The following is a 23,791-nucleotide window of genomic DNA, read 5'->3' on the forward strand; positions in this document are numbered from 1 at the left end:
TGGTTGTTTAGGTAATTGTGAGATGGTTGCTGGTTCTGTGAGCTTCCTGGCACTGTCCTTTATAATTTTCCACAATGCTTTGATTGTTTTTATTCCAGTGGCTTTGTCTTTCCTGTCCTTAGGGTTAGGGAATAAAACTGGTTTCATCTGCAGTTATTTTTTGTGTTTTCCTGGCACTGTCATAGTTTGTGGGTGTGTAATATCCCACAGTTATCTATGCATTAATAATGATCAAGTACTAATAATATTTCCTTATACATTTTAGTGACCTTTCCTTACATAATTGGTGTTTTCTTTCATACTTTTAGATTTCTAATTTCTGTTTCTGTTAGTTAGCAATTGCTAAAACAAATCCCACGTGAAAAAGTATTCAAAGCCTTCTTGATTTTAATTGTCAATTTATTTATTCCTGCATATTGTAACATTTATTCATTTTCATATCTCTGTTTTTCCACTGTTGTGCAAACACAATTCCAGCAGCTGCTAACATGTGTAAAATTAAATATATATTGTATTCCCTTTCAAATAGCCAACAAAATATTTCTGGTGTTAAATCCATATCTTGCTTTACCATTGCTTCTAACCACTAACTCTTGAATAGCTACTTGGACCAATATAAGTACTGAACCTAATTCATATATTCCTGTTTTTTTGAACTGAGAACTAAATTTCAGAAAAAGAAATTTGTATTGCTCTGTGAATCTACCTATAACATTCATTCTTGATCTACCTTCTTGGATGAAAGACTATATCTTTCCTTTTTGTTGGGTGACATCCTTCCTGAAAAGACCGTACATTGTTGAGTGAAAGCAGAGGTCCCTTCTGTTACCTGTAGTCCTAAGCTTACAACCACAATTGAGTCCAATATTGTTTTATTTCTTTTGCAGTTCGTATTATTTAACAGAATGAAGAAGAGGTAACAGAGTATGACTGCTTTCTTTTCCAAAAAAACAAAAGCTGGGGAATCAGCTGATCCACAACAGTCACCAGCACCAACACCAGCACCAGCACCACCAGCACCACCAGCAGCACAACCACTTCCACCACTTGAGGTTGGAGAAAGCAGCAAGTCCATCTCCTCCACTGAAGTTCCACAACTTCCTGACTGCTGGAATTTGCAGCAATATAGACACTTCAAGGACAAGTATGATGGACTGGCAGTATCCGACAAGAGGTTAGGTTGTGAGTACTGTGCAAAACCTATGTTCTCATTAGAGAAAGGTATTCATTTTTCTAGAGAGTGGAAACATTTCCACTCTGTGCCAGCTGGGAAAAATAAGGAGACAGAACAAGCATTGCTCAGAAAAAAATTAAAGGAACTTTTTCAATTAAAAGCACACCAACGGGATCAAGATGCTTTAACCAAATCCATAGATAAGTCAACTGAGAAACATTTATCCAATATTTTCTACTGTTTACGATTTGGCACAAAGATGTAATCCATTCTCAGACATCGAAGCGCAGGTAAATTTGCTAACTACGTTTGGAGTGGATGTGGGAATTGGCTTGCATTCATGGAGATCCACAATGGAAATAGTTGAATTCATTGCGAACGAAATCAAAAGCATCATGTTTTCCAGGATTATTGCAAAGACTCTAAAGGTGTGCCTAATAATCGATGAAGCCTAAACACTTTCAATGAAAGCAGTGCTGATAGTTTTTGTTAGAGTTGAGGATCCAGAATGCCCAGCAACCATTTTCGTTGAGCTTTTGGAATTAGAGAAACAAGATACGGAAACCATATATTCTGCAGCGATGGGAAGCTTGCGTAAAGTTGGGTTTACCACCAAATATCTCCAGAAGAATGTAATCGCTTTCTGCTCTGATGGTGCCAAAGTTATGCTTGGAAGAAAATCTGGAGTCAGCACCAGAATAGCTGAAGATTTCCCAAACATTGTAATCTGGCATTGCTTGAACCACCACCTCCAACTTGTGCTGGATGATGCAATAAGAGAAATAAAGCAACTCAACCACTTCAAGATCTTCCTTGATAAAATACACACCACCTTCCACAAATCCTGCAAGAGCCAGAATGACCTTTTCCAAATCTCTGAACAATTGGGCATTGAAATTGTGAAGATTGGCAGAGTTTTGGGACCAAAATGGGATGCCTGTAGTTTAAGGGCAACCAAGGGTGTGTGGCGTGCTTATCTAGCACTACATCAGTTTTTTCTGGGCAATGAAAGATTCCCAGGCATGGCTTCCCATTTTGAAAATCTAAATTTTTTGAAGGATTTGACCCTCATGATAGATATTCTAAATGAGATTTCTCGCCTGTCAAATGCCCTGCAGGGAAGAGGCACAGGTATCATCAAGGCCGAAAAGTTAGTATTGCGAACAATCAAAGCTTTTGAAATGCTTAGACAGAGAAAGGGCACATATGAAAACAACATTGATGCAATGCTAAAAACACAAGCCTTCAAAAACATCAATTTAGCTCCAAATCAATGATTTCTTGCCCTTCCTCGTGACAAGAGTCTGTCAAGCATCATCACCAATTTGAACAAAAGGCCGATAGATTGCTACCATCTAAAAACAGGTAGCCAATTGCCAGCTGCAAACAAGTTACACTTTATCACATATTTGGAGCCAGATTACTGGAACATTGAAGATGTAGTCATTCCATGGGCTGAGGCAGAGGCAGCATTGTTTGAATTTGGTGAAATTTTTAATTACGAAATTAATTTGAATGACCACAGAGATTTTTTGGAAAATGTGCTAAAAAATCCAAACAATTACAAAATTCCTGACGGTATCAGAAAAGCTAAAGATATTGTCAGGACAATTGCTGTTAGTTCAGCAGAGACGGAAAGGGGGTTTTCAAAAATGAACCCATGTTCAGAGCAAAGAACCCACCTAATTGTTCCAAATGTAAATAATCTGATGGTGATAAGTGTTGTTGGCATGCCTGTTGAGAGATGGGACCCAATTCCTGCAGTGAAAAAGTGGCTCAGAGCACACCACCACACGACTGATGATCCACGAATAAAGACCAAGAAAGCTGCAACTGAGGAGTCTGGAAGCCTAAGAACAATATGGAAATAACAACAACCAAAAAACCAGTAACACAAGTAAGCACTTGAGTGTATCTCTTTCATTGTGTTATTCTTTTGTAAGGTATAAGTGCATGCGATTAAAGTCCTCCTTTCTGTGTCTCTTCTTTGTGCAGGTTATTGGAGCAAGGTGGTGAGGTGGTGGTGTGCAGAAGATCGGCAAAGCAGTAATCTTCCCTCTGTAAGTAGCTGTCTTTATTGCTGGGTGTGCTGGGTTCATCCTTAATATAGTAAGTGCAAGCGATTAAAGTCTTCCTTTCTGTGTCTCTTCTTTGTGCAGGTTATTGGAGCAAGGTGGTAAGGTGGTGGTGCAGAAGACGGAGAAAAGGACAGTAATCTTCCGTCTGTAAGTAGCTGTCTTTATTGTTTTGTGTGCTGGTTTCATCCTAATGCAGTGCATGCAAGGAAAGAGTTCATTTCTGTGTCTCTTCTTTGTGCAGGCCGTTCATTGGAGTAAGTGATACTGAAGACTGGCAAGACAGTCATCTTCTTTCTGTAAGTAGCTCTTTTATTGTTTTGTGTACTTATTTTAATCTTATTCTAGTTCATCCATTGGGGCAAAGAATTCAGTGACATTATCTTGGCACTCCCACCCGGTCACATTGGCGGCAAGCCACTCCCACCCAGTCACATTGGCAGCAAACCACTCCCACCCAGTCACATGGGTGGCAAGCCACTTCCACCCAGTCACATGGGCAGCAAGCCAATCCCACAAAGCAGGCCACACGTACAGAAGACGTTCCAAAATTTTTTGAAACCCACCACTGCACAACATATATGGTCAGCCATGAACACGTGCACAGAAAGACCCAAAAGGTAACAAGATTCATTCAGAAGGAAGGTAGAAGAAATGTATCTGTGTAACTAGGTGACTAGCATAGAGGAGATTGTTTAGATGACTAGCAAAGGTGGCATCAATGGATGTATTTCCCACTTAGGTTTAATCTCCTCTAGGTGGGCATAGGAGGGTCCCAAGTGTTACTGCTCAACAGGAGAACAAAGATAAGGAGAAGAACAAATTCCATTTTCTTTTCAGCTAGTAGATGAATAATGAGAAGTGGGAGGAGATGCAGCAGGGTCAAACTGCCTGCAGGGCCCCAAGGATGTTTAACTTTGGATGGAACCTAAGTTTAAAGATTAGATAAATGTGTTCTTAGGATTCCTACTGTGTCCCTTAGCACAAAACAATTAACATCATATCCCCACTCTTTCTCTAGAATTAGCATACATCATAGGACAGTCTTTCTATCATGCCCCCTTTTCTGAATCATACCGTCCTTCATCGATGAAATCCACAGTGATTTGTTTGAGGACAAATATACAGAGCAGGGCCACAAATATGTGATGGATTGTGCGGAAATGTTCCAACTCCAGCAATGTGCTGTAAAAGAGAGACAAGTTGCCAGCAAATAAATAATAGAAGTTGAGAGAAATGGACAGCTGGGGATCATTGGACAAAACCTGGGAAACAAAGATTTTCATTTGGTGTTCTGTGCAAAAACCTGTAGTTTCACTTGGACAAAAGAAATAACATGCAAGTGGCTGGGGGGGGGGTATTCAAGTGGCTGGGTGTGTGTGTTTCCATCTCTAAAGATATACAGGTAGTCCTCAACATATGACTGCAATTGAGCCCTTGGACCAAGCAGGAATCTCACTCCTGCTAGGAATACAAACAGCCTTATTCTAATGTGCTATTAATAACTCTATGGACTATCGTGGTAATTAACCTAATGCTTTCAAAAATAATCTATTTTGTTTCCCATCACCTGTATCTATTCTTTTTATGCTTTCCCGGCACCCACCAAAGACTCTCTGCATTGTGTGGCTATGGAGCATGTTCAGTCCTTATTGGGCTGTTTCAAACTCTTGTTCTTCGTCAACAGTGGAATATCAGCTTTATTTGCCCAAGGCCACGTTTGGAACCCGAGGCCTTAGAGAGCCGGCTACTTTGCACATTCTCCCTCTGACTAAGTCTTGTTCATACCATAGCTAGGCATACTTACTCAAACAAGGACCGTTGAGGGACAAAGACTTTCTTCTTCAGTAGCTGACCCTTCTCTCTGCAAAATAAGATTTCAAATCAGGTAATATTTAATATATCTCTCAAAACCCTTCTCACCACTGAAAAGTGGGGTAAAGGTAAGAGTCCCTGAGGATTTTACTCCACAGTCAGTGATGACTCTTGGAGGTGGTGCTCATCTCTGTTTCAAGGCCATTGAGCCAGCACTGCCTGATGACTCTATTTTCCCCATCCCTGTTCCAAAATTAATTACAAGGAACCACTTCCACCTGCTTTCCTGCTTTGCTGGGACAACACTCAATTGCTGCGGTCTGGAATGAGCTGCTTCTTCCAAGGTCTTGTCTAAGAGATCACTCAGCTGATTGTGTATCTCTTCTAGTACCTTCGCCTTCATTACCTACCAACAAAACAGAGGGAATTTAATGATGCCCAGGCCTGTCATAGATTCCTAGAATGCATTTAGGTGATGGACACTGTCAGGGAATTGCACAGATGATGTCGAAATGGAGTCAGAGATTCTAACACTGAACTTTCAGTTTTATATAACTAAATATATTCACAGTAGGAACATCATGAGGTAAATTGCAGAGAGCACACAGCAACTAAGCACAACTTTGATTGCCTCATGCAGTAGCCAGCTCTTCTCAACTAATTAGCTACAACTGTGTGTTCTTACTCATTGTCTGGTTGCTTCCCTTCTTCGATCTGTTACAGAAGCTCCCTTGCCCAGAAAGCCTAAGAAACGTACAGGACCTAATCCTCTATGACAAGGATAGAGACCATGGGACTGTGAAGCCATAGAATTGGCCATTTTAATCATTCTTGATAATTCATCATTTAGGGAGAATATTTTTTTCTCTAGTGCTATCTTCCTCCTGCTTTTATTATTACCTATTGTAATATCTAATATTACCTCCAGGTGTCTCTTCCATTGGATGTGGGCATTAATTTTCTCCAGGTGTTCAGCTTCTGCTATAGAATTAGAAAGAGCTTCATTTTAAAAGCATGATTTCACATTAGGTGAATGGAGGAAGTCAGTTCATTGCTTGGATTAGACCAGAGGTTCCCAATCTTTTTCGGTTTGCGGCTCCCATAACACTTCGGATTTTTTCCACGGCTCCCTTAATAGGTACATCTGATTTTTTTTAATTTTTGACTTTTTAAGGATTTGGAAATCTACTTTTTAGTTCGTTAAGGTTAGGTTAATTGAAAAATAAATTAAACACGAGCTTTAAATTCACAATTTATTGAACATCGTTTAATGATTTAAAATTATTAATGGGATGGATGGGCTTGTTGTTCGCTGCACAACTTCTCAAATCTTGGATCAGAAAAATAGCTTTTGAAAAGTAACTTAACCACCACACTAGCCCAGTGGTGGGCAACCTTTTTTTCAACTGAGCCAAATCTTGCCAAAACCACAATTGAAATTTATTTGGAGAGCCGCTCTTGCTTAGCAACCAAAATTTTGGGCTCAATTGTGGTCATATGTTGTTTTTCTTTCTTTCTTTCATCTCTCTCTCCCACTTTCTTTCTTTTTTTCTTTTTCTTTCTCTCTCTCTCTCTGGCTCTTTGTCTCTCTCTCTCCCTCCCTCCCTCCCTCTCTGTCTCCCTCTGTCATTTTCTCTGAGTGTCTATCTGTCTCTCTCTCTCTCTGTATCTCTGTCTCTCTCTCCTCGTTCCCCCATCTCTGTCACTCTGTGTGTGTGTGTGTGTGTGTGTCTGTCTGTCTGTCTCTCACTCACTCTGTGTGTGTGTGTGTGTGTGTGTGTGTGTCTCCCTCTGTCTCTCTCCCCTCCCTTCCTCTCTCTCTGTCACTCTGTGTATGTGGGTGTGTCTGTCTCTCACTCATTCACTTAATCACTCACTATGTGTGTGTCTCTCTCTTTGTCTGTCTATCTTTCTCTCCCTCCCTCCCCCTCTCTCTCTCTGTGTGTGTGTGTGTGTCTGTCTGTCTGTCAGTCTCTCTCTGATTCCCTCTCTCACTCCCTCTCTCTGTTCCTCTCTCTGTCTGTCTGTCTCACTCACACACACACACACTGTGGTCCACAGTGTGTGTGTGTGTGAGTGAGACAGACAGACAGAGAGAGGAACAGAGAGAGGGAGTGAGAGAGGGAATCAGAGAGAGACTGACAGAGACGAATCAGAGACGTACTTTTAGCTACCTGGCAGCGGCGTTTTGCCTTGGGGGGCTCCTCAGAACTTCCCAAGACTTCGGAGGGAAGTTTACAGCCCTCCCTCGGAATGCTTCGGAGGGAAGCTTCTGCAAAGGCGAGTGGCAACAAGTCTCCCAGGCTTTAATTTGCCGAGCTGTGCGCACGCGCCTGTTTTCCACGGCGTGGAGCAGCGGCGAGATTCTGCGCGGCGAGCGATGATTTCAGGGGCCATCCGGGAAGATGAGGAACGCGAGGGGGACCCTGCCCCCCCCACTGATGCCTCCCGGAATCATCGCTCGCCGCCCAGAATCTCGCCGCTGCTCCACACTGTGGAAAACAGGTGCGCGCGTACAGCTCGGCAAATTTCAGCCTGGGAGACTTGTCATGCCCGGGCTTTTGCAGAAGCTTCCCTCCAAAGCCCGAGAGGAGGGAGGGAAGCGGGCGCCCGGCGCAGGTATTAATTGAATATTTCGCGGCGCCCTTATGACGATAGCGTGGCTCCCCAGGGAGCCGCGGCGCACACTTTGGGAATCACTGGATTAGACAGAAATCTTCCCATTGTACAGAGTTTTTTCTTCTAAATTACTACTATTTATTTATTTATTTATTTATTATTCATGCTTCTAGACCGCCCCCTCTCCCAAAAGGGACTCGGGGCGGTGTACAGTCCATGCAAAATATATCAAAATACAATAAAAATTGAATATGTACAGTTGGAATGGAGGAGGTTAAAAATGGAATTAAAAGAACTGTACAAAGCAATATATATAAATATAGGATTTTGAACCCCTAAAACACACACAATAAGTTAAAAACAATACCCCTAAAATAACCAGTTAATACATTTGCCAGGAGGGATAGTTGTAATTATGCCAGGCCTGCTAATCGGAACAGGTGAGTCTTCAATTTTTGCCGGAAGGAGCGGAGGTCGGTAATGGTTCTAATGTCGGGGGGGAGGTCATTCCAGAGGGTTGGGCCCATCACAGAGAAGGCCCTACTCCTTGGTGTCGCCCGTTGGCATTGCCTAGTGGACGGCACCAGGAGAAGTCCCTCTCTGTGTGAGCGAATTTACTATGAATTTCAAGCATTCGTTTCCCAACTCTTTGCATTCTCTTTCCTTTGGGATGGATAAAGCAAGTCCAAAACTATCTCTACCAGGCTTTTGAAGCATTTTATATAGCATATAGTTTTAATTCAGTTTTGTAGCCTTTTTAAAAAACAGATTTCCACACTATAGTAACCTCTTTTAACCAGCAGATTGGGAAGTCTGTGTTTATCCTATAATTTTACTTTGCTTAAGTACCAAGTAAAGCAGCATAAAACATTATATCATTTTAGTAGATATGGAGGAAGGAATATTGCCAGAACATCTGACAAATATTAGAGTGTAGTACAGGTAGTCCTCAACTTACAACCATTCATTTAGTGACTGTTTGAAGTTACAATGGGACTGAAAAAAGTGACGGATGACCATTTTTCACACTTACAACCATTGCAGCATCCCCATGGGCATGGGATTAAAATTTGGACATATAGTAACTGGCATGTATTTGCAGTGTACCAAGGTCATTAGATCCCCTTTTGCAACCCACTGACAATGAAAATCAATGGGGAAGACAGATTCACTTAACAACAGTGTTATGGTCTTGTGATGAAAATTCCCAAATGTTTTCCTTGTAACTAGTTAACTAAGATGTTCCTTGTTTCCTTCAACTAAATGCTTGCATTGTTTTGTCTTTGAAAGATGAACTTTAGCATTTCTGGACAAATATTAAATGCACACCAGTTCTTCAGGCATAATTTCTGATCTTTTTTTGTCATAATTTTCCATATTATTTCTTACTGATGTGTGAATCAATCATTATCGGATGCTTTCCTCTCTGTCCCACTTCACAGATTGCTGTCAAGCCCAAAACCAAGAATGACATGCAGTGATTAATGTACTTTTGATCATCCCGTTCCAGAATCCCTTCCATCCCTACATTTACTTTATGAATATCTGTATTAAGAAGATAATACAGATAGGTAACATACAGCATACACTATTCCTTTAACTACAAGTTCTACAGTCTTTTAGCAGGTGTTTAGAATGGCAGGAGATTCTTAGGATTGGACTCCAAAGCATGTGGTGGACACTACATAGCTCTCTAGTAAAGTAATATAAGGTTTTTTGCTGAGGTTCCCAAAATGCTAATCTCTGCATAGTACTACTTAATTCCAAGGCCTAATTGAAACTCCCCAGATAATTTATCCACAGCAGGGATATCCCCCAATTTGTGCGACAAAATATATCACCCATGCTCCTTAAATGCCCCCTTACCATTGAGTAATTGTGTTTTCTCTTCTCCCCTGGTCTGCTCCTGAGAGCTTCTTTGCCTCATGGGTCCATTGCTCATTTCCTTTGGGTCCATGATGGTTCTGAAAGTAGAGTTTCTTAGGTTAATTTCCAGTCCAGCAGTCAGAGAACTAATTCACTGGGGGTGGGGGGCGGGGAAGAAAGCCTTTGTGTTAGAACTTTGCAGTTCCTTAATGCACCAATGGCGTAACTAGTGTCAGGTAGTGATAGCAAAGGTAGAGAGGGCTGACCTCCCGTTTAGCTAATTATACATTTTCAGCTGAGAACGCCTTAGAGGTGTAGGAGAAAAGATTTTCATGTCGCAACACTATTACTTAGTGATTTATTAGAAAGTTATGAAATCCTTTTCACAGCATTTGATGCAGGTCCAGATGTCAAGCTGACATTGGAATATGTTAAGGGCAAGCTTGTGGATGAATATAAGTGTAAAACAGAAAGCATTAATAGTGACAGGATTTCTGTTGCAGAGTCTGTTTTAAAGATGAAAAATAGGAATAAAAACAGTTACATGAAGCAAGAAACATGTGCATGCTTTGTGTTCAAGAAAAAGAGCCATTTAAAAGCAGTTTGCAGAATGTAAAAACAGATTAAATTTCAGAAGGCCAAAAGTGTGAAGGAATAAAGTGATTTTTCTTCAGATAATTAGCATGCTTTTCGATCCAAACATTGCACCTCGTGTTTGCAAGCAAATATGTGTTGATTCAGGAACTACAAGTCACATGACAAATAACAGAAATTTCTTTATTCACCTTGAACAGAGTAAAAAGGAAAAAAAAATCACCACAGCTAAAGGGCAAAAAATGGATCAGAATGAATGAGATATGGTTTTTTTACTGTCCTGTTTCCCAGTGTCACCAAAAAGATACATGTAAAAAATGTCCTGTATGTCCCTTTTTTTGAAATTTATCTTTTGTTGGTGAAGAAGCTCACAAAACAAGGTAAAGTAGAGACCTTCCAAGGGGATAGTTGTGCCATCAAAAAGAGAGTATATCTTACTTGCAAATGCCAAAATTACAAATGAACTGTATTAGCTGAACTGCAATCAGATGTTTAATACTGCCAAGGAGGAAAAACTTTCAAATTGCATTCACACATGGCACAGATGACTTGGGCACAGAAGTCCTGACATAATAAAGAAATTAATTGAGAACGACTATGCAAGTGGAATAAAAATTAGTCCATATGATCTCCTCAATCAAATTTGCATGGATTCCTCTTTGCAACTCATTGCTTATTGAGTCTCTCATGTAATTTGATGCCCTTCTTCTGTTTCCTTGATCAGCTTATCTTTAATTGTCAGTGATGTTACCAATGATGTTGCCACTAAAATTTCTCTCTTTAAATCCATAAATTCTTTTCTTGTTTCTTCTTCTGTATCTTGCCATCTGGGGTAGAGTTCCCCTCCATTTAATTCCTCTTTCCGTATTCCACTCTCCATTTCCAGACACAAATCAATCACCATAGATATAGAAAAACACACATAGTAATGAGGAAGGAGAATTTTAGTCCATAGGTTGCAAAAATAATAATAATAAAAAGATAGAAGAAGAAAACTTAATCCATTCATTTTAAAAGGCTTGCATAAATTCCATCCATAAAAATAGCATTTAAGAGCAAGATAACACACTGACCAAAACCATTCAAAGTTTAATTCCACCACTTATTTCTTCTGTTCTCAGATTTAAATTAATTTTAAGTTTTTTGTAGGCAGTCTCTTTTAAAATGGTAAAAATTCCTCATCAGCTGTAAACACTTCCTCTTTCCATTTCCTTCTCTTTGGAGCCATCCCAACTTCACCAGCCTAAGGGCTGTGATTTTATCGCCAGCTAGAAGAACTTCTCCTGGTGTCCCTGAGATCAGCAGGACGTATTCTTCCCATTCTCCGTCTCTGTGGGACACTTTAGGTCCAATTGGACCACCCAGTGATAAATGTTTTGGCAGCGATCTCAGAATATTGAGATCGCATGTCCGTCTCATAGCGACGTTGGCTCCTCCTCCTTTGATTAAGGAGATGATTAGAGGACTGATACCACAAATGGCAAAAGACATGAGATTGTTTTGCTACTGGAAAGATGCAGGTTGATAGATGGAAGTGTATAATCTAAAACTAGTTAAATTTAATGAAATTTAGTGACAATATACATGGTTAAAAAAACAACTGATAATGATAATAATGTATACATATGTATTGGTATGACAAGTAGTAATTGGATATGAATATTGAATGGTACCTATGAAAGGAAGATTAGAAATTATTTGGTTATATATAAAGGTTAATAAAAAATAACTAAGTTGAATTTAACTAAGTTTTGATTATTAGGGGGGGAAACGCGATGATAATGGATAGAGTTAAATGAAGGAGGGATAATAATAACAATGTATATATATGTATGGGTACAACATAAGGAAATTGGATGTAAATTGTAAACAGTGATTTGGAAATGAGGATTAGAAATCGTGGCGGATGGCACAGGGTTGAGCAAGTGCCACAAAAGCCCTCATCGTCGCCGTGGTTCTCCTGTTTTTGCCAGCCGCTGAGCAAATTGTACCTTTCTCTTCTGCTGCTGCTGCTATTACTGCTGCCGTGGCCATGGCCTCGGGGACTAGGCCTCTGCTAGGACACGTCTGCGTGGTGACCGGTGCCTCGCGGGGCATCAGGAAAGGCATCACGCTGCAGCTGTCAGAAGCAGGCGCCACTGCGGTGGTGTGCGACTCTACTCGAGAGGAAGACGTGGCTGCGTTGTTCCAGCGCGTCCGACAGGAGCAAGCCAGCCGCCTGGATGTTTTGGTCAACAGCGCTTTCTCCGCGGTGACCACCCTCTCCAAAGAGATCGGTGTGCCGTTCTGGGAAACCGAGCCGTCCCTCTGGGACACAGTCAACAACGCCGGCCTGATAGGCAACTATTTCTGCATGGTTCATGCCGCCCGGTTCATGGTGCCTGCCGGGCGCGGTCTCATTGTCGTCATCGCCTCGCCCGGTGGGCTGTGGTACATGTTCGATGTCCCGTACGGGGTGGGCAAAGCTGCCTGAGACGGCCTGGCGGATGACTGTGGCATCGAGCTGCGCCCTTTCGGCGTGGCCTGCGTGTCCCTTTGGTCTGGGCTCGTTCACACTGAACTGGTCATGGAACAAGTGGAGGATGTCGAGAAACTATTCAAGGACCTGCCGGGGCGGCTGGCCAACAAGGCAGAGTCTCCCGAAGTGAGTGGGAAATGCATGGTAGCCTTGGCATCGGATCCGCACGTCATGAGGCACAGCGGCAAAGTGGTCCTCAGTCCAGATCTTGCTCGCTCCTATCGGTTTAAGGACGTGGATGGGCGAGACGTCTATAATTATATTTTGGTTCCAGAAATCCTTACCTAATTGATGCCCAAGCTGTCTTTCCTTTTCTGGTTCATTCCCCCCTTTATCACTTTCCCTAAATGGGCCCTTGCTCTTTATTCCAGCAAGTTTGCTATTTACCCTCCCATTCAGCCGGCGGATTTTAAACCAGTTAAAAAAGACTGATTTGTGTGGGCCTTAGGAGCATGTTTGGCTACAAGATCAAGCTTTTGTGGGGGAAAAATGATTGTTTTGGTGGGTCCTTCTCAGATTGGTAAATTAAAAATCTGGAAGAGTGAGTTTTTGCAGGAAGCGGGTTTACCCTTCTAAAAACTCCTTTGAAGAATTGCTTGAGGATTTCCCTCTGAAATGAAAGCTTTAGGAGATCATTTCTTACTCTCTAAGATTTGCTTCAATATTTTTGAGACAGCATTAGCTGCTAAGTTACTTAATATTTCTGTACTATCTAAAATGCAAGGTTTGGGGTTTATCAAAGAATCATTTACATACTGGTACTTGAAAGTGATCCGAACTACTTGCAACTAAGAATAGTGTAGTTAAAAGATGTCAAGATATGGGGGGGGATGCTTTTTTATTTTGCTTTTAACAATGTTGGGTACATTTATATATCCTGCCAGAGCCTGTTTGTATCCCAGTCTTCGTTTCCATAAAAATAATTGTCAATATGAAATGCACATGATATTATGAAGCTTACTTAAAACAAAAATCAAAACTTAGGGGGAAAAGGGTTCCTCTCCTCCCTTCCATTCAGTTTTGTCAGATTCTTGGAGACTGAAGTCCCAAGATAAAGCTTGGGGGAGGAAATTCTTTTATCTGTATCTTTTTCAGCCTTCAAAAGATTCCAAAATTCTGTTCATTCCAAAGTCAAATATTAGCAGAATTAGTCCTGATGAAAAAAAAAATCCCTTAAAGACAGTAGCTATATTAAGCCATACAGGGTACTCAAATCAGCAAATATTAGGAAATGTAATCAGAGCACTATCAGAACAAAGTTTACTAAAAACCATTATGAAACAGATAAGGGGGTAGAAAACAAGGTCCTGAATAAGGGGGGGAGGAGAAACTCTCACTTTGCTCAGTTTGCTCTATCTGTATAATTCCCAAAGCAGCAAGTTTTTCTTGTAGTGAAGGACAAACTTGTTCTTTTCATAAATAAACCATTGTTTGTTCCTAAACAGTCTGAGGAAGCTGATGTGATCCTTCTCATAAAGTGTGTGCTTACTTGCTAAGTTTTGTATTCTGTTGAGAACACCTTGTGGTGGCCACAAATCAATAAAACTTTAAAAGCAAAAAAAAAAAAAAAAGAAATTATTTGGTTATATATAAAGGTTAATAAAAAATAACTAAGTTGAATTTAACTAAGTTTTGATTATTAGGGGGGGAAACGCTATGATAATGGATAGAGTTAAATGAAGGAGGGATAATAATAACAATGTATGTATGTATGTATGTATGTATGTATGTATGTATGTATGTACGTATGTATATATGTATTTGTGTTATAACCCCCGGTATGCCCAAATATGGGAGGAAGGTCACTACTCCCTCTTTCTGTCCTTCGGCCCATCACAGAAGACCATGCAGGCAGAAAACCATATTTTTATTTTTAATGTTGCCTTTTTATATTTGTGTTGTATTTGTACTGATAAATAAATAAAGGGAGACTAGTATAGATCTATGTATGTGTACAACACAAGGAAATTGGATGTAAATTGTAAACAGTGATTTGGAAAGGAGGATTAGAAATTTTTGTTACTAAATATTATTGATGTTTACTCAGAATAGGCCATAAGGATATAGTGTTATTGGAGGATATTAGAAATAACAAATGAAATGCCAGTATGTGGTCAGGTTTTAAATCTTGGTACATTTTATGAAGGATGTTTAAACAATTATAGTCAAATGAAAATGGAGGTATGATGATGGTAATATGTATGAAAATATCTGATTTAAAATACTTGAGTTAATACGAATTTTGTGGCGACAGTGGAAGAGACACACGAAAGCTTTTTGTAACCAACTGATACACTTTCTACAGTATGTAAAGAAGGAGGATTCTTTATGTTGTGTTTGTTTTGAAAATTTAAAATAAAAAAACTTTTATTAAAAAAAAATAGTCCATATGATCAAATAATGAAATGCAACTGCTATATAAAAGAAAAGAAGGAAAGATAATACGAAAAGCCTTTCCAAAGCAGAGTAACAGCAGAGCTCAAAAACCTCTGGACTTAATTCATTCAGATATTTGTGGTTCAATGAAAACATTGACCAGGAAAGAAGAGGTGTTTTCTCACTTTTTATAGATGATTACTCCAGGTATATTACACAATATCTGTTATACAACAAAAGTGAAGTACCAGAGAAAAAAAGCAACAAATTTGGCAAAATGCCAAGTGTCTTGCACACAGATAATGGAACTGAATAAACAGGTGACAACACACAAGCGATTCTCAGAAAGCATGGCACAATATTTCAAAATACTGTACCATTCAACCCAGAACAAAACAGGGTTTCAGAAAAAAAGAATCGCACTTTGTGACAGTGGAAGAACTATGCTCTTTGATGCAGATATGCCAACCACATACCGGGGGAGGCAAATATGACTGCATGCTATCTCCAAAATCGACTACAGAGGAAAATCCACTGAGAAAACTCCACGTGAACTGTGGAATGGAAAAGCCCCAAATTTAAGCCATTAAACATTTTTTGGAAGCAAAGCTTATGTGCACACCCCAAAAGAAAATCATACAAAATGGGATGCTTGTGCAAAGGAAAGTGTACTTGTGGGGTACAATGAATCTCAAAAGGGATACAGAATTCTACACCAAGACACAAACAAGGTACCCATCAGTAGAAGTGTAATTATTGATGAAACCTCAGTATGTTCATGAAGTAAGACAAATGCTTCAAACTGAGGGAAATTCCACATCAGTGTCACATGAACATAAGAAACAAAATGAAACAGAAATAGAAATTAATTCAAACTATCCAAATGGTGTAAAAGAAGAAACAGTCCACAAAAGATTTCAATCAGGATGTCCACCAGAAGCAATAAAGGCATCCTAGCCGAACGTCTCTCCTAAGCTGCTCACATAGTTGAATGTTGCATAGAAATACACATTCCAATAATGAATTCCAACACCCCCACTCAACCAGTATTCATTATAGTACTCCCATTTAGGATCTTAGTTCTACAAATCTGTTTCTTATCGTTCCCCCCCCCGTTTCTTCTTGTCATCCTATCTGTCTGCAGAGCTGGCACTGCTGCTGTGGCTCCAGCCTTGGCTCTCCAAAGGGCTGGCACTGGAGCTACTGGGGCTCAGGCTCTGGTTCTGCTCTAACTGGGCTGGGGATCAGGGCAGCAGTTGCAGCCTCTTTTGGCTTTTCCTTCCCATCTCTGGGTTTTAATGCTACATGAGCAACATATGACAGGCATTTGACTGGGATGTCTGTTATGTGGGGGGGGGGATTAAGAGGCTTTCATGACAAGGGTTCTATGGGGGTCTCTTATTCTCTAGGGGTACCATAGGTGGTGCTGGTCTGGATTCCTGGTAAGGTGTACATGTCACGACCCATTCAGTTATGTCCCTATCCATATTTGGCCACCACACATAGCTCCTGATCAGTGCCTTCATTTGGACAATGCCAGGGTGCCCCACGTCCCTTGCCTCTAGCACTTGTTTCTTTAGTTTATAGGGTACAACCACTTGATCCCACCACAATAGACATTCCTTTGGGCTGACAATTCATGTTGCACCAGAAATGGTTTTAAATCACCCCCCACAGGTCCCTCAGGCCACCCTCTCCACACTCAGTTTAGGACTTTGTCTTTTGCTGAATGTCCCGCTAGTTCCAGCCAATGTGACAGGGCTGGATGCAAAGTCCTCAATTAGTAGTACGGGTGTGATGGGGGCAGAATCCTCTACAAAATCCGGGAGTGGGCACTGGCGGAGGATGTTGACGTGACCTATGGCTTGGACCGGCCCTTGTATTAGTCTGTAATTATATGCTGCCATAAAAATGGTCCATTTCATCATTCATAGGGCTAAAATATTTGGGGTGGGATGCTCCTCTGCAAGAATGCCTAGGAGCGGTTTGTGGTCCGTAATTAGTTCATAGTCTCTCTGTATAAGTATTTGTGAAAATGCTTGACCCCTGCCACTGCAGCCAGTGCCTCCTTGTCCAGTTGACTATAGTTTTGTTCTGCTGTCAATTGTGTTTTTGAGTAGAATGCAATTGGGGCCTGGGTCCCATTTGGCATCCAGTGCTGAGAACACACCTGACGCCAAATGGGGAGGCGTCACAAGTTAAGATGTGGGGCAGAGTCTCATTATATTGTACAAGAACACTCAAGAATCACAACAGTTTCTTAACTTCTGAGAAAGCAGAGGCTTCCTTCTGTCCCCAAGTCCAACTTGCCTTCCTGTCTAGCAACTGGTGTAGTGGCTCAGCTACTGTTGTCTTATGTGGCAAAAAAAAAAAAAGACTATAAAAAGTTTAACAGGCCTAGAAATGCCTGCAGTTCTGTCTGATTCTTTGGTGTGGGGGCTTTGCTTTTGGTTGAGTTTATTCCCGAGCCATGAATTAAATATCCCAGAAACTCGAGTTGTGTCACGGCTATCTGGCATTTATCTTTTTAAACATTAAGTCCGGCTTTTTGGAACTGGCTCAGGACTCTGTTTAACCATTGGATGTGCTCTTCTTTGTTGTCCGTGGACACAAGGACATTGTCAAAGTAAGGCACCACCACCAGAATCCCCTGTTGGAGGCATTCGATTAGGCTTTGAAAAAGTCCTGGGGCCATGCTTACTGCAAATTGCAGGCAGCGGCATCTAAATGTCCCTCTGTGTGTTACAATAGTTTGTGCCTCTGCAGTGGCATCGTCCACCAGTAGTTGCTGGTATGCTTGAGCTAAATCGAATTTTGCAAAAGTTTTGCCCTTGCCTAAGGAATGCAATAAATGCTGTATGACTGGCACAGGGTAGGCACATTATTGTAATGCCTTTTTGTTTGTACATTTATAGTCCATGCAGATGTGGAGTGAGCTGTCTGGTTTAATCAATGTAAAAATTGGGGTTTCCCATTTTGTGTGATCAACCGGCTCTAAAACCCTGTGGGCAATTAGTTTGTCTAATTGATTATCTATTTTAGGCCAGAGAGCAAAAGGGACCCTCCGAGGTTTCATTCAAATGGGGGCGATTTTGAAATCTAGGTTGAAAGAGATGGGTTTCTCCATGTACTTGCCCAGACTCCTGTTAAAAACATCAGCAAATTCCTTAATCAGCTCCTCGATGCTGTTATCTTTATCACAGATGCCAGTCACTTCTAAACCCACAGATTTGAACCATTGCAGCCGAAGCAGGCTTGGCAGGTCATCGTTCACCACGGTCAGCAGCAAGGGCCCAACAAAATCTTGGAATTTGACTTGGAAGGATCTGCTCCTTATTATAGGGACGTGGTTCCCTTGAAAGTCCTTTAAAAGTACCTTCTGAGACTTCAATTGTTTCTTTGCTAGCTCCGGAACTGCCTTTTTTATAGTTTTCCAGGACACAATGGTCATGTAGGACCCCGTGTGCACCTCCATGTCACACGGAGACCCCTTGATTTAGACCATGACATGGATTTTCTTTAAACAGTGTGCGTTGGAGTGCTCTATGATCGTATGGTGTGTTTCTCTTGGTTTTACAGCTCGGTTTTCATTTCTCTTATGCTTTGGTGTTCTTCGAAATCCTATCATGGCTGCCGGCTGCCATTGGGGGTATAGGGAAGATTGGTTGGTGTGTCAAACCCTTGCTATGTGCTCCTTCTGCTCACATCTTTGCCAAAGGCCGTCCTTGAATCTGCAAGCTGCTCTGGGGTGATTTCCCCCACATCTGGCACAAAAAGGCAGTCTTTCTCCTGTCTTCGGGTTTCCCTTCTTTCTCTCGGCATGCAGGCAATGGATTTCATCATTCTCATCAATTGATTCTTCTTGCGCCGTGCTCTCTTAATCACGGTGGTCACTCTTTGCGGGGGATGTGTGTCCCATGCTTTCTGGATTGTCACTGCGGATTTATCTGAGGCTTTGGTTGCTCTTACTTCCTTTAGCACCGCCTTAAATGTGAGATTAGGCTTTGCTAGTAATCTTCTCTGCAGATTGAAGTCCCTCAGTATCAAAACAAGACTATCTTGCATCGCTTCATCTATGTCTCTGAACTCGCAATGAGTTGTGGCTTTTCATAGTGTGGCAATGCATTTATTGATTAATCATCTCATCTTCCTCTTGACAACTGCGGTGAAATTTTTACTTTTTCACCTTTGTTGATGGTATGGGTGCAGAGTATACTCAGAGCATATCCTGGACTGTTGTCCGTGGTACCGTCTGCACGTTGGCTGGTTCGGATAATGCTTGGGCCAAATCGAAAACTTCTGGTCTGCAGTAGCTTAGGAAATACACTCTCTTCCTATTGTCTGATAGACGTGATGAGTCATTTGTTTCCATGAACCAATCGAATTGTAGCATATAGGTACAATTTCCAATTTTCCGTAGCTGGGTTGAATGGAGCTGGTGGGGTATGCATGGTCACCTTGAGCGGCTGATACAGATTATTGATTTTGCTGCGATGATGGCTTGTGCCGCATGGATAACCGGCTCAGTTCAGCTCCTGTGTCCTTTGTTTCTTCGCATCCCATCCTTGTCGCAAGTGTTATATGGGGGTTGAATGAAGAAGCAGGACTTTGTATAGTGACTACAACTCTTTATTATCAATTTTGGTATACTCTGTCTTCTGGCTGTCTGACAGCTCCCTCTCTTAAAGTGAGCAGTCAGACCGCTTAACCAATGAGGTTGTTCCATTTTGCTGCTTGTAGTGTGAACCAATGATTTTAAATAACAGTTTCCCTGCCTGGAAAGACAGACCTGAGTGAAGCCTATGTCCCAGGCTTCATTCCTAATTAGCATATTTAACAATGTCTTTATTGTTTCTGGTGGGATTTCCTGACTGAAACTTTGTGATCCATTTTCTTCTTTTATAACACTTGAATAGTCATTCTCAGTTAATTTATTTATTATGGCAGGACTTCTGTGCCTAAGTCATCTGTGCCATGTGTGAATGCAGTTTGAATATTTTCCCCCTTGACAGTATTAACCACCTGATTGCAGTTCAGCTGATACAATTCACCTGTAATTTTAGCCCTTGCAAGTAATGTTTAAAAGCAAATCATCCATCATCATCTATCAAATGTAGATAACTGCCCAGGTCAATTCTTATGACTCTGGCAGATCACTATATGACACAGGAAAGCTTTAAGCAACATTACAGCATAAAGATACAATGATCATTGCTATTAAAAGCCACCAAGAGATCCCGGAGGACCATCTGCCAGAGAATCCTCAAGAAATGCAATCACACTCGAGTCTCAGTAATGTAACCTGGCCTGAAATCTGACTGAAAAGATCTAGGTAATGTCTGGGGATTTTTGAAGCTGTGGGCCTAGGTACAACTCAACATTCTCCTCTCAGAACAAATGGTTTGAGGTCAGAGAGGAATTCTCAAGTTCTGTGGAATCGAGTAACTGTTTCTTAAGGAAAGAGGACCACTACTTCTTTTAAAGCAAGCAGAATCATCTCCTCTCCCAAAGAAGCATTCACAGCTCAGGATCCAACCACATATCATTTCTTATGGGGTCTTGTGCATATCATTTCCTTGGCTTTAATATAGAAGTAGATTGCCATGGATTTGTTCCTGAAGGATTTTTCAACTTCCCAGACTACTCTACAGATTTGCAATTCCCTGGATGTCTCCACATACTAACCTGGTCTGATTCAGCTTAGCTTCCCAGTTCAGACAAGGCTGTCCAGGACTGCTACCATCTCCCATCTCCTCCACCAATTGCAGGAGTGAGAGCGGCAGTGCTCAGTTGTTCTTTTGCTCTTTATAGATTGTGTTCATTATGTTAAAAGTTAACTTAGTTCTGTTTGTGTTGATTTCCATGCTCCAGATAAAGAGAGAGATTGTGACCTGGAAAGAGGGAACTTCATCCCTGGCTACTACAAACAGTTAAGAAGGAATCTCGCACTATATGCATTTTATTCCAGTTATTCTTAATATTAGGTGTTCAGATATTGTTCTGTCATTTCCAGCCAAAATAAGCAGTGGTCAATGGTGATGGCAGCCATCAGGTGATTCATGATTGGAAGCCACCATGTTTCTTCTATCTACATAAACCTATATCATACATAATTACATATATTTATGTCTAATTTTATAATAATTTGTTAATTATAATAATAAATAGAAATAGAAATAGAAGGAATGCCGTGCACATATTCAAATACTGTCTGCAGACAATGCTTCAGCCTCTGCAGTGACGTGAAAGATGTCATTTTCATGTTACATTAAGAGAAACAAACAATTGAAGATTGTGACCAAAGGTTTTGATTTTTTAAAATACTGTACTGTAGGAGCAACTTGTTTCTTCTTGGATGAGAAACATGGCATGATGAGCAGACAAACAGATCACAAAGGTTTCAACCAGGATATCAACCAGAAGCAATGAAGCCAAATGTTTGTCAGCCAGTTCCAAAATCAACTGGTAAGGATGCTGTCTATCCCACATTTTTCTAGTTTACCAAAAAGTAGGTCATGGTCTGCTTTGTCAAAGGCCTTGCTGAAGTCTAGTTATACTATGTCCACAGACTTTTTCTGGTCTGCTAAGTTATTTACTTTGTCAAAGAATAAAATAAGATTGGTTTGGCATCTGATTTCATTTCCAAATATAATTTCAAAAATCATTCACACAATACAGTAGGCATACAATGGATATTGCTGGTGGCAATTCAGATTCCTTTCCTTTACTACTGGAGATAAAATATTGAATAAAAGTCTAAAAGTAGAAAATATTAGCAGTACCTCTGATATTTTTGAATTCTAACTATCATTATTCCTCATCAATGGACCTGTTGGGAGCTGGATTTCACCTGTACTGGAAAGCTGACTGCTGATATAAAAGCAACAGATTTTGGATTAAAGCTGGAACCTACATTTTACAACAAAGCTCTCATCTTTTCTTTTAAGTAGTTTAAGAAAGAAAGTTAGTTTTGTAAGTCTAGGAGGCAATCAAAGATTGTCATTTATAAATTTTCCTTAGCCCCTTTTGCCTGGATTTTGAGCACCAAAAAGAGCCATGAACTTGACGTAGCAGGGATCTTTATAGATGTTCTCTCTCCACTAGATGAGAGCCTTCGAACCTACAAGCCAAATTTTAGCATTCTCGCGTAAGGAATTTCCAAATGCAGCTTTCCTTCAAGGTAGTGGAGGAGATGCATGATGTACTGGGAGTCCTTGTTGTCACAGCAGCAGGGTAATGTGCTACCCTTGTGAGACCTCATTTTGGAAGCAAAGTAGAAGACTAGGGTAGGCCGGAAATAGTTGCTTATGCGTGGCAAGACCAGGAACGTGGAGTCACTTGCCCCCAGAAGGTCTTCTGAAAAAAGAAAACGATGACTATGTGAAGAGAAAAATAACAGCTGGAAGGGAAAGAACTGCCATGAGGCAAAATGATACAAGAATTGCAGCTAATCGATAGAAAAGACTTTTATACTCGTATTTGAGAAAAATTAAATTCCTATAAGCTATGTTTGAGATAATGCTTGAAATGCGCTCCCAGTAAATAAATGCATAGAAAGACCTAAGTGTAACTATCTAAAAGTTGGCAAATAAAATCCTCGAAAAGGAAAAAAAAAAAGAATTGCAGCTAATCAGGTGCTTAGATCTGGATCAGCAAGATCAGCCATATAAGTGTTCCAACATAAGGAGCCCATCAGCACAATAACATTCCCAGAGTTTCAGCAATGTTAAAGGCAGCACTGGAGAGACTTTGAACTGCAGGCTTAGCCTATTCTGGGATGGAGAATCTGGCTCTGTCAGTTTTGCTCCTCAGGCCCCTCAACTCGTGGAGGCAACCCAAGGTAGCCCAGACTTGAAGGATGTTGCTTATCAAAGGCTCTTAGACCCAGAATTTTCTATGTCACAGAGCACCTTTTGCAGCTACTGATATGAGGAGAAGGAAGAAAGATATGCTTTCACTCCCTGCAGGTGAGCATCTCCAGCTATGCTGTAAAACAGAATCTTGCTATGAAAAAATTACAGAACCTGGTGTCCCCAGAATATGCTGGATTCCCAATCAGAGCCAATATACATTGTTAGATTTGGGCAACGAGAGAACAGACTCCGGACACGTAGTGACTTAACAGCTCTTTATTAGTAGTAGTAGTGATCCAGCTTGCTCTGTGGTCTGAGGGTTCCCCTTTTATAGGGATCGGGTATGCCTCTCGACCAATCAGACTGATACCTGGTTCCCGCCCCAGTGGCGGACCTGAGTGGAGACTTGCTGCGATATATGTTAATATCTAACACCCCTCCCTTCTTAGATGGAGTGTTCCTGTTAGTCACAAAGTCTTTTAAGTATGTTGGTTTTTGTCTTACATGGGTGGATCGTCGTAGTTCGGTTTGCACTGGAGTAGTTTCAGGATCGGCTTGTTCTGCTCTCCCTGTTTCGCAGTCGGGGGTCTGAAGGCTTTCCTTGTTCGGGCGCTGTTCCGATTCGCCATCGACCGCTGGTTCTACCCTGGGTTCCAAGGTGTTGTGTCTTCTGTGTTTGGGCTCTCGGGTTGCTGACTTTGCGCTGGCAAATAGTCCTCGTTTCCGGATCGTAGTTCTGAGTGTGCAAGGTGACCCCGGAGTTGATCTATGTGCCTTTTCCAGTTCCTTCCATCTTCTAGCTCCAGCAAATATGATCGTGGACCCGTGATACCAATTACCGTTGCCGGCATCCACAATGTTCCCCCTGCATAGTTGTGGGCATATACCGAATCCCCTATGC

General features: G+C 41.1%; 1 protein-coding gene and 1 pseudogene across 11 annotated transcripts in view; one reads left to right on the top strand and one right to left on the bottom strand.

The window, feature by feature from the left end:
* Positions 1–23,791, bottom strand: part of LOC309383242 (sterol O-acyltransferase 2-like) — a 196,056-nt gene that overhangs the window by 59,994 nt on the left and 112,271 nt on the right. Inside the window, exons 1-6 of one of the 10 annotated variants that reach the window (XM_081935539.1) lie at positions 20,723–20,817; positions 9,550–9,647; positions 5,987–6,045; positions 5,343–5,470; positions 5,057–5,113; positions 4,327–4,434 (exon numbers count right to left, since the gene is read on the bottom strand). The exons of 8 other annotated variants lie outside the window; for them this stretch is intronic. In XM_081935539.1, coding sequence (XP_081791665.1) covers positions 4,327–4,434; positions 5,057–5,113; positions 5,343–5,470; positions 5,987–6,045; positions 9,550–9,647; positions 20,723–20,787 — 515 coding nt within the window. In that variant the 5' untranslated portion in view covers positions 20,788–20,817. Of the gene's footprint in view, positions 1–4,326; positions 4,435–5,056; positions 5,114–5,342; positions 5,471–5,986; positions 6,046–9,549; positions 9,648–20,722; positions 20,818–23,791 lie in introns of those variants that run through there. One more of the 10 variants, XM_081935540.1, reaches the window with a different exon arrangement.
* The window catches only part of LOC309383246 (dehydrogenase/reductase SDR family member 1-like), a 182,030-nt pseudogene continuing 170,414 nt past the window's right edge, over positions 12,176–23,791 (top strand). Inside the window, exon 1 of the transcript in view lies at positions 12,176–12,337. The product of the transcript in view is annotated as a dehydrogenase/reductase SDR family member 1-like (transcript). The remainder of the gene's footprint in view (positions 12,338–23,791) is intronic.

Source organism: Natrix helvetica (assembly GCF_964273705.1).
Source record: "Natrix helvetica genome assembly, chromosome: 1".
Lineage (NCBI taxonomy): Eukaryota > Metazoa > Chordata > Lepidosauria > Squamata > Natricidae > Natrix > Natrix helvetica.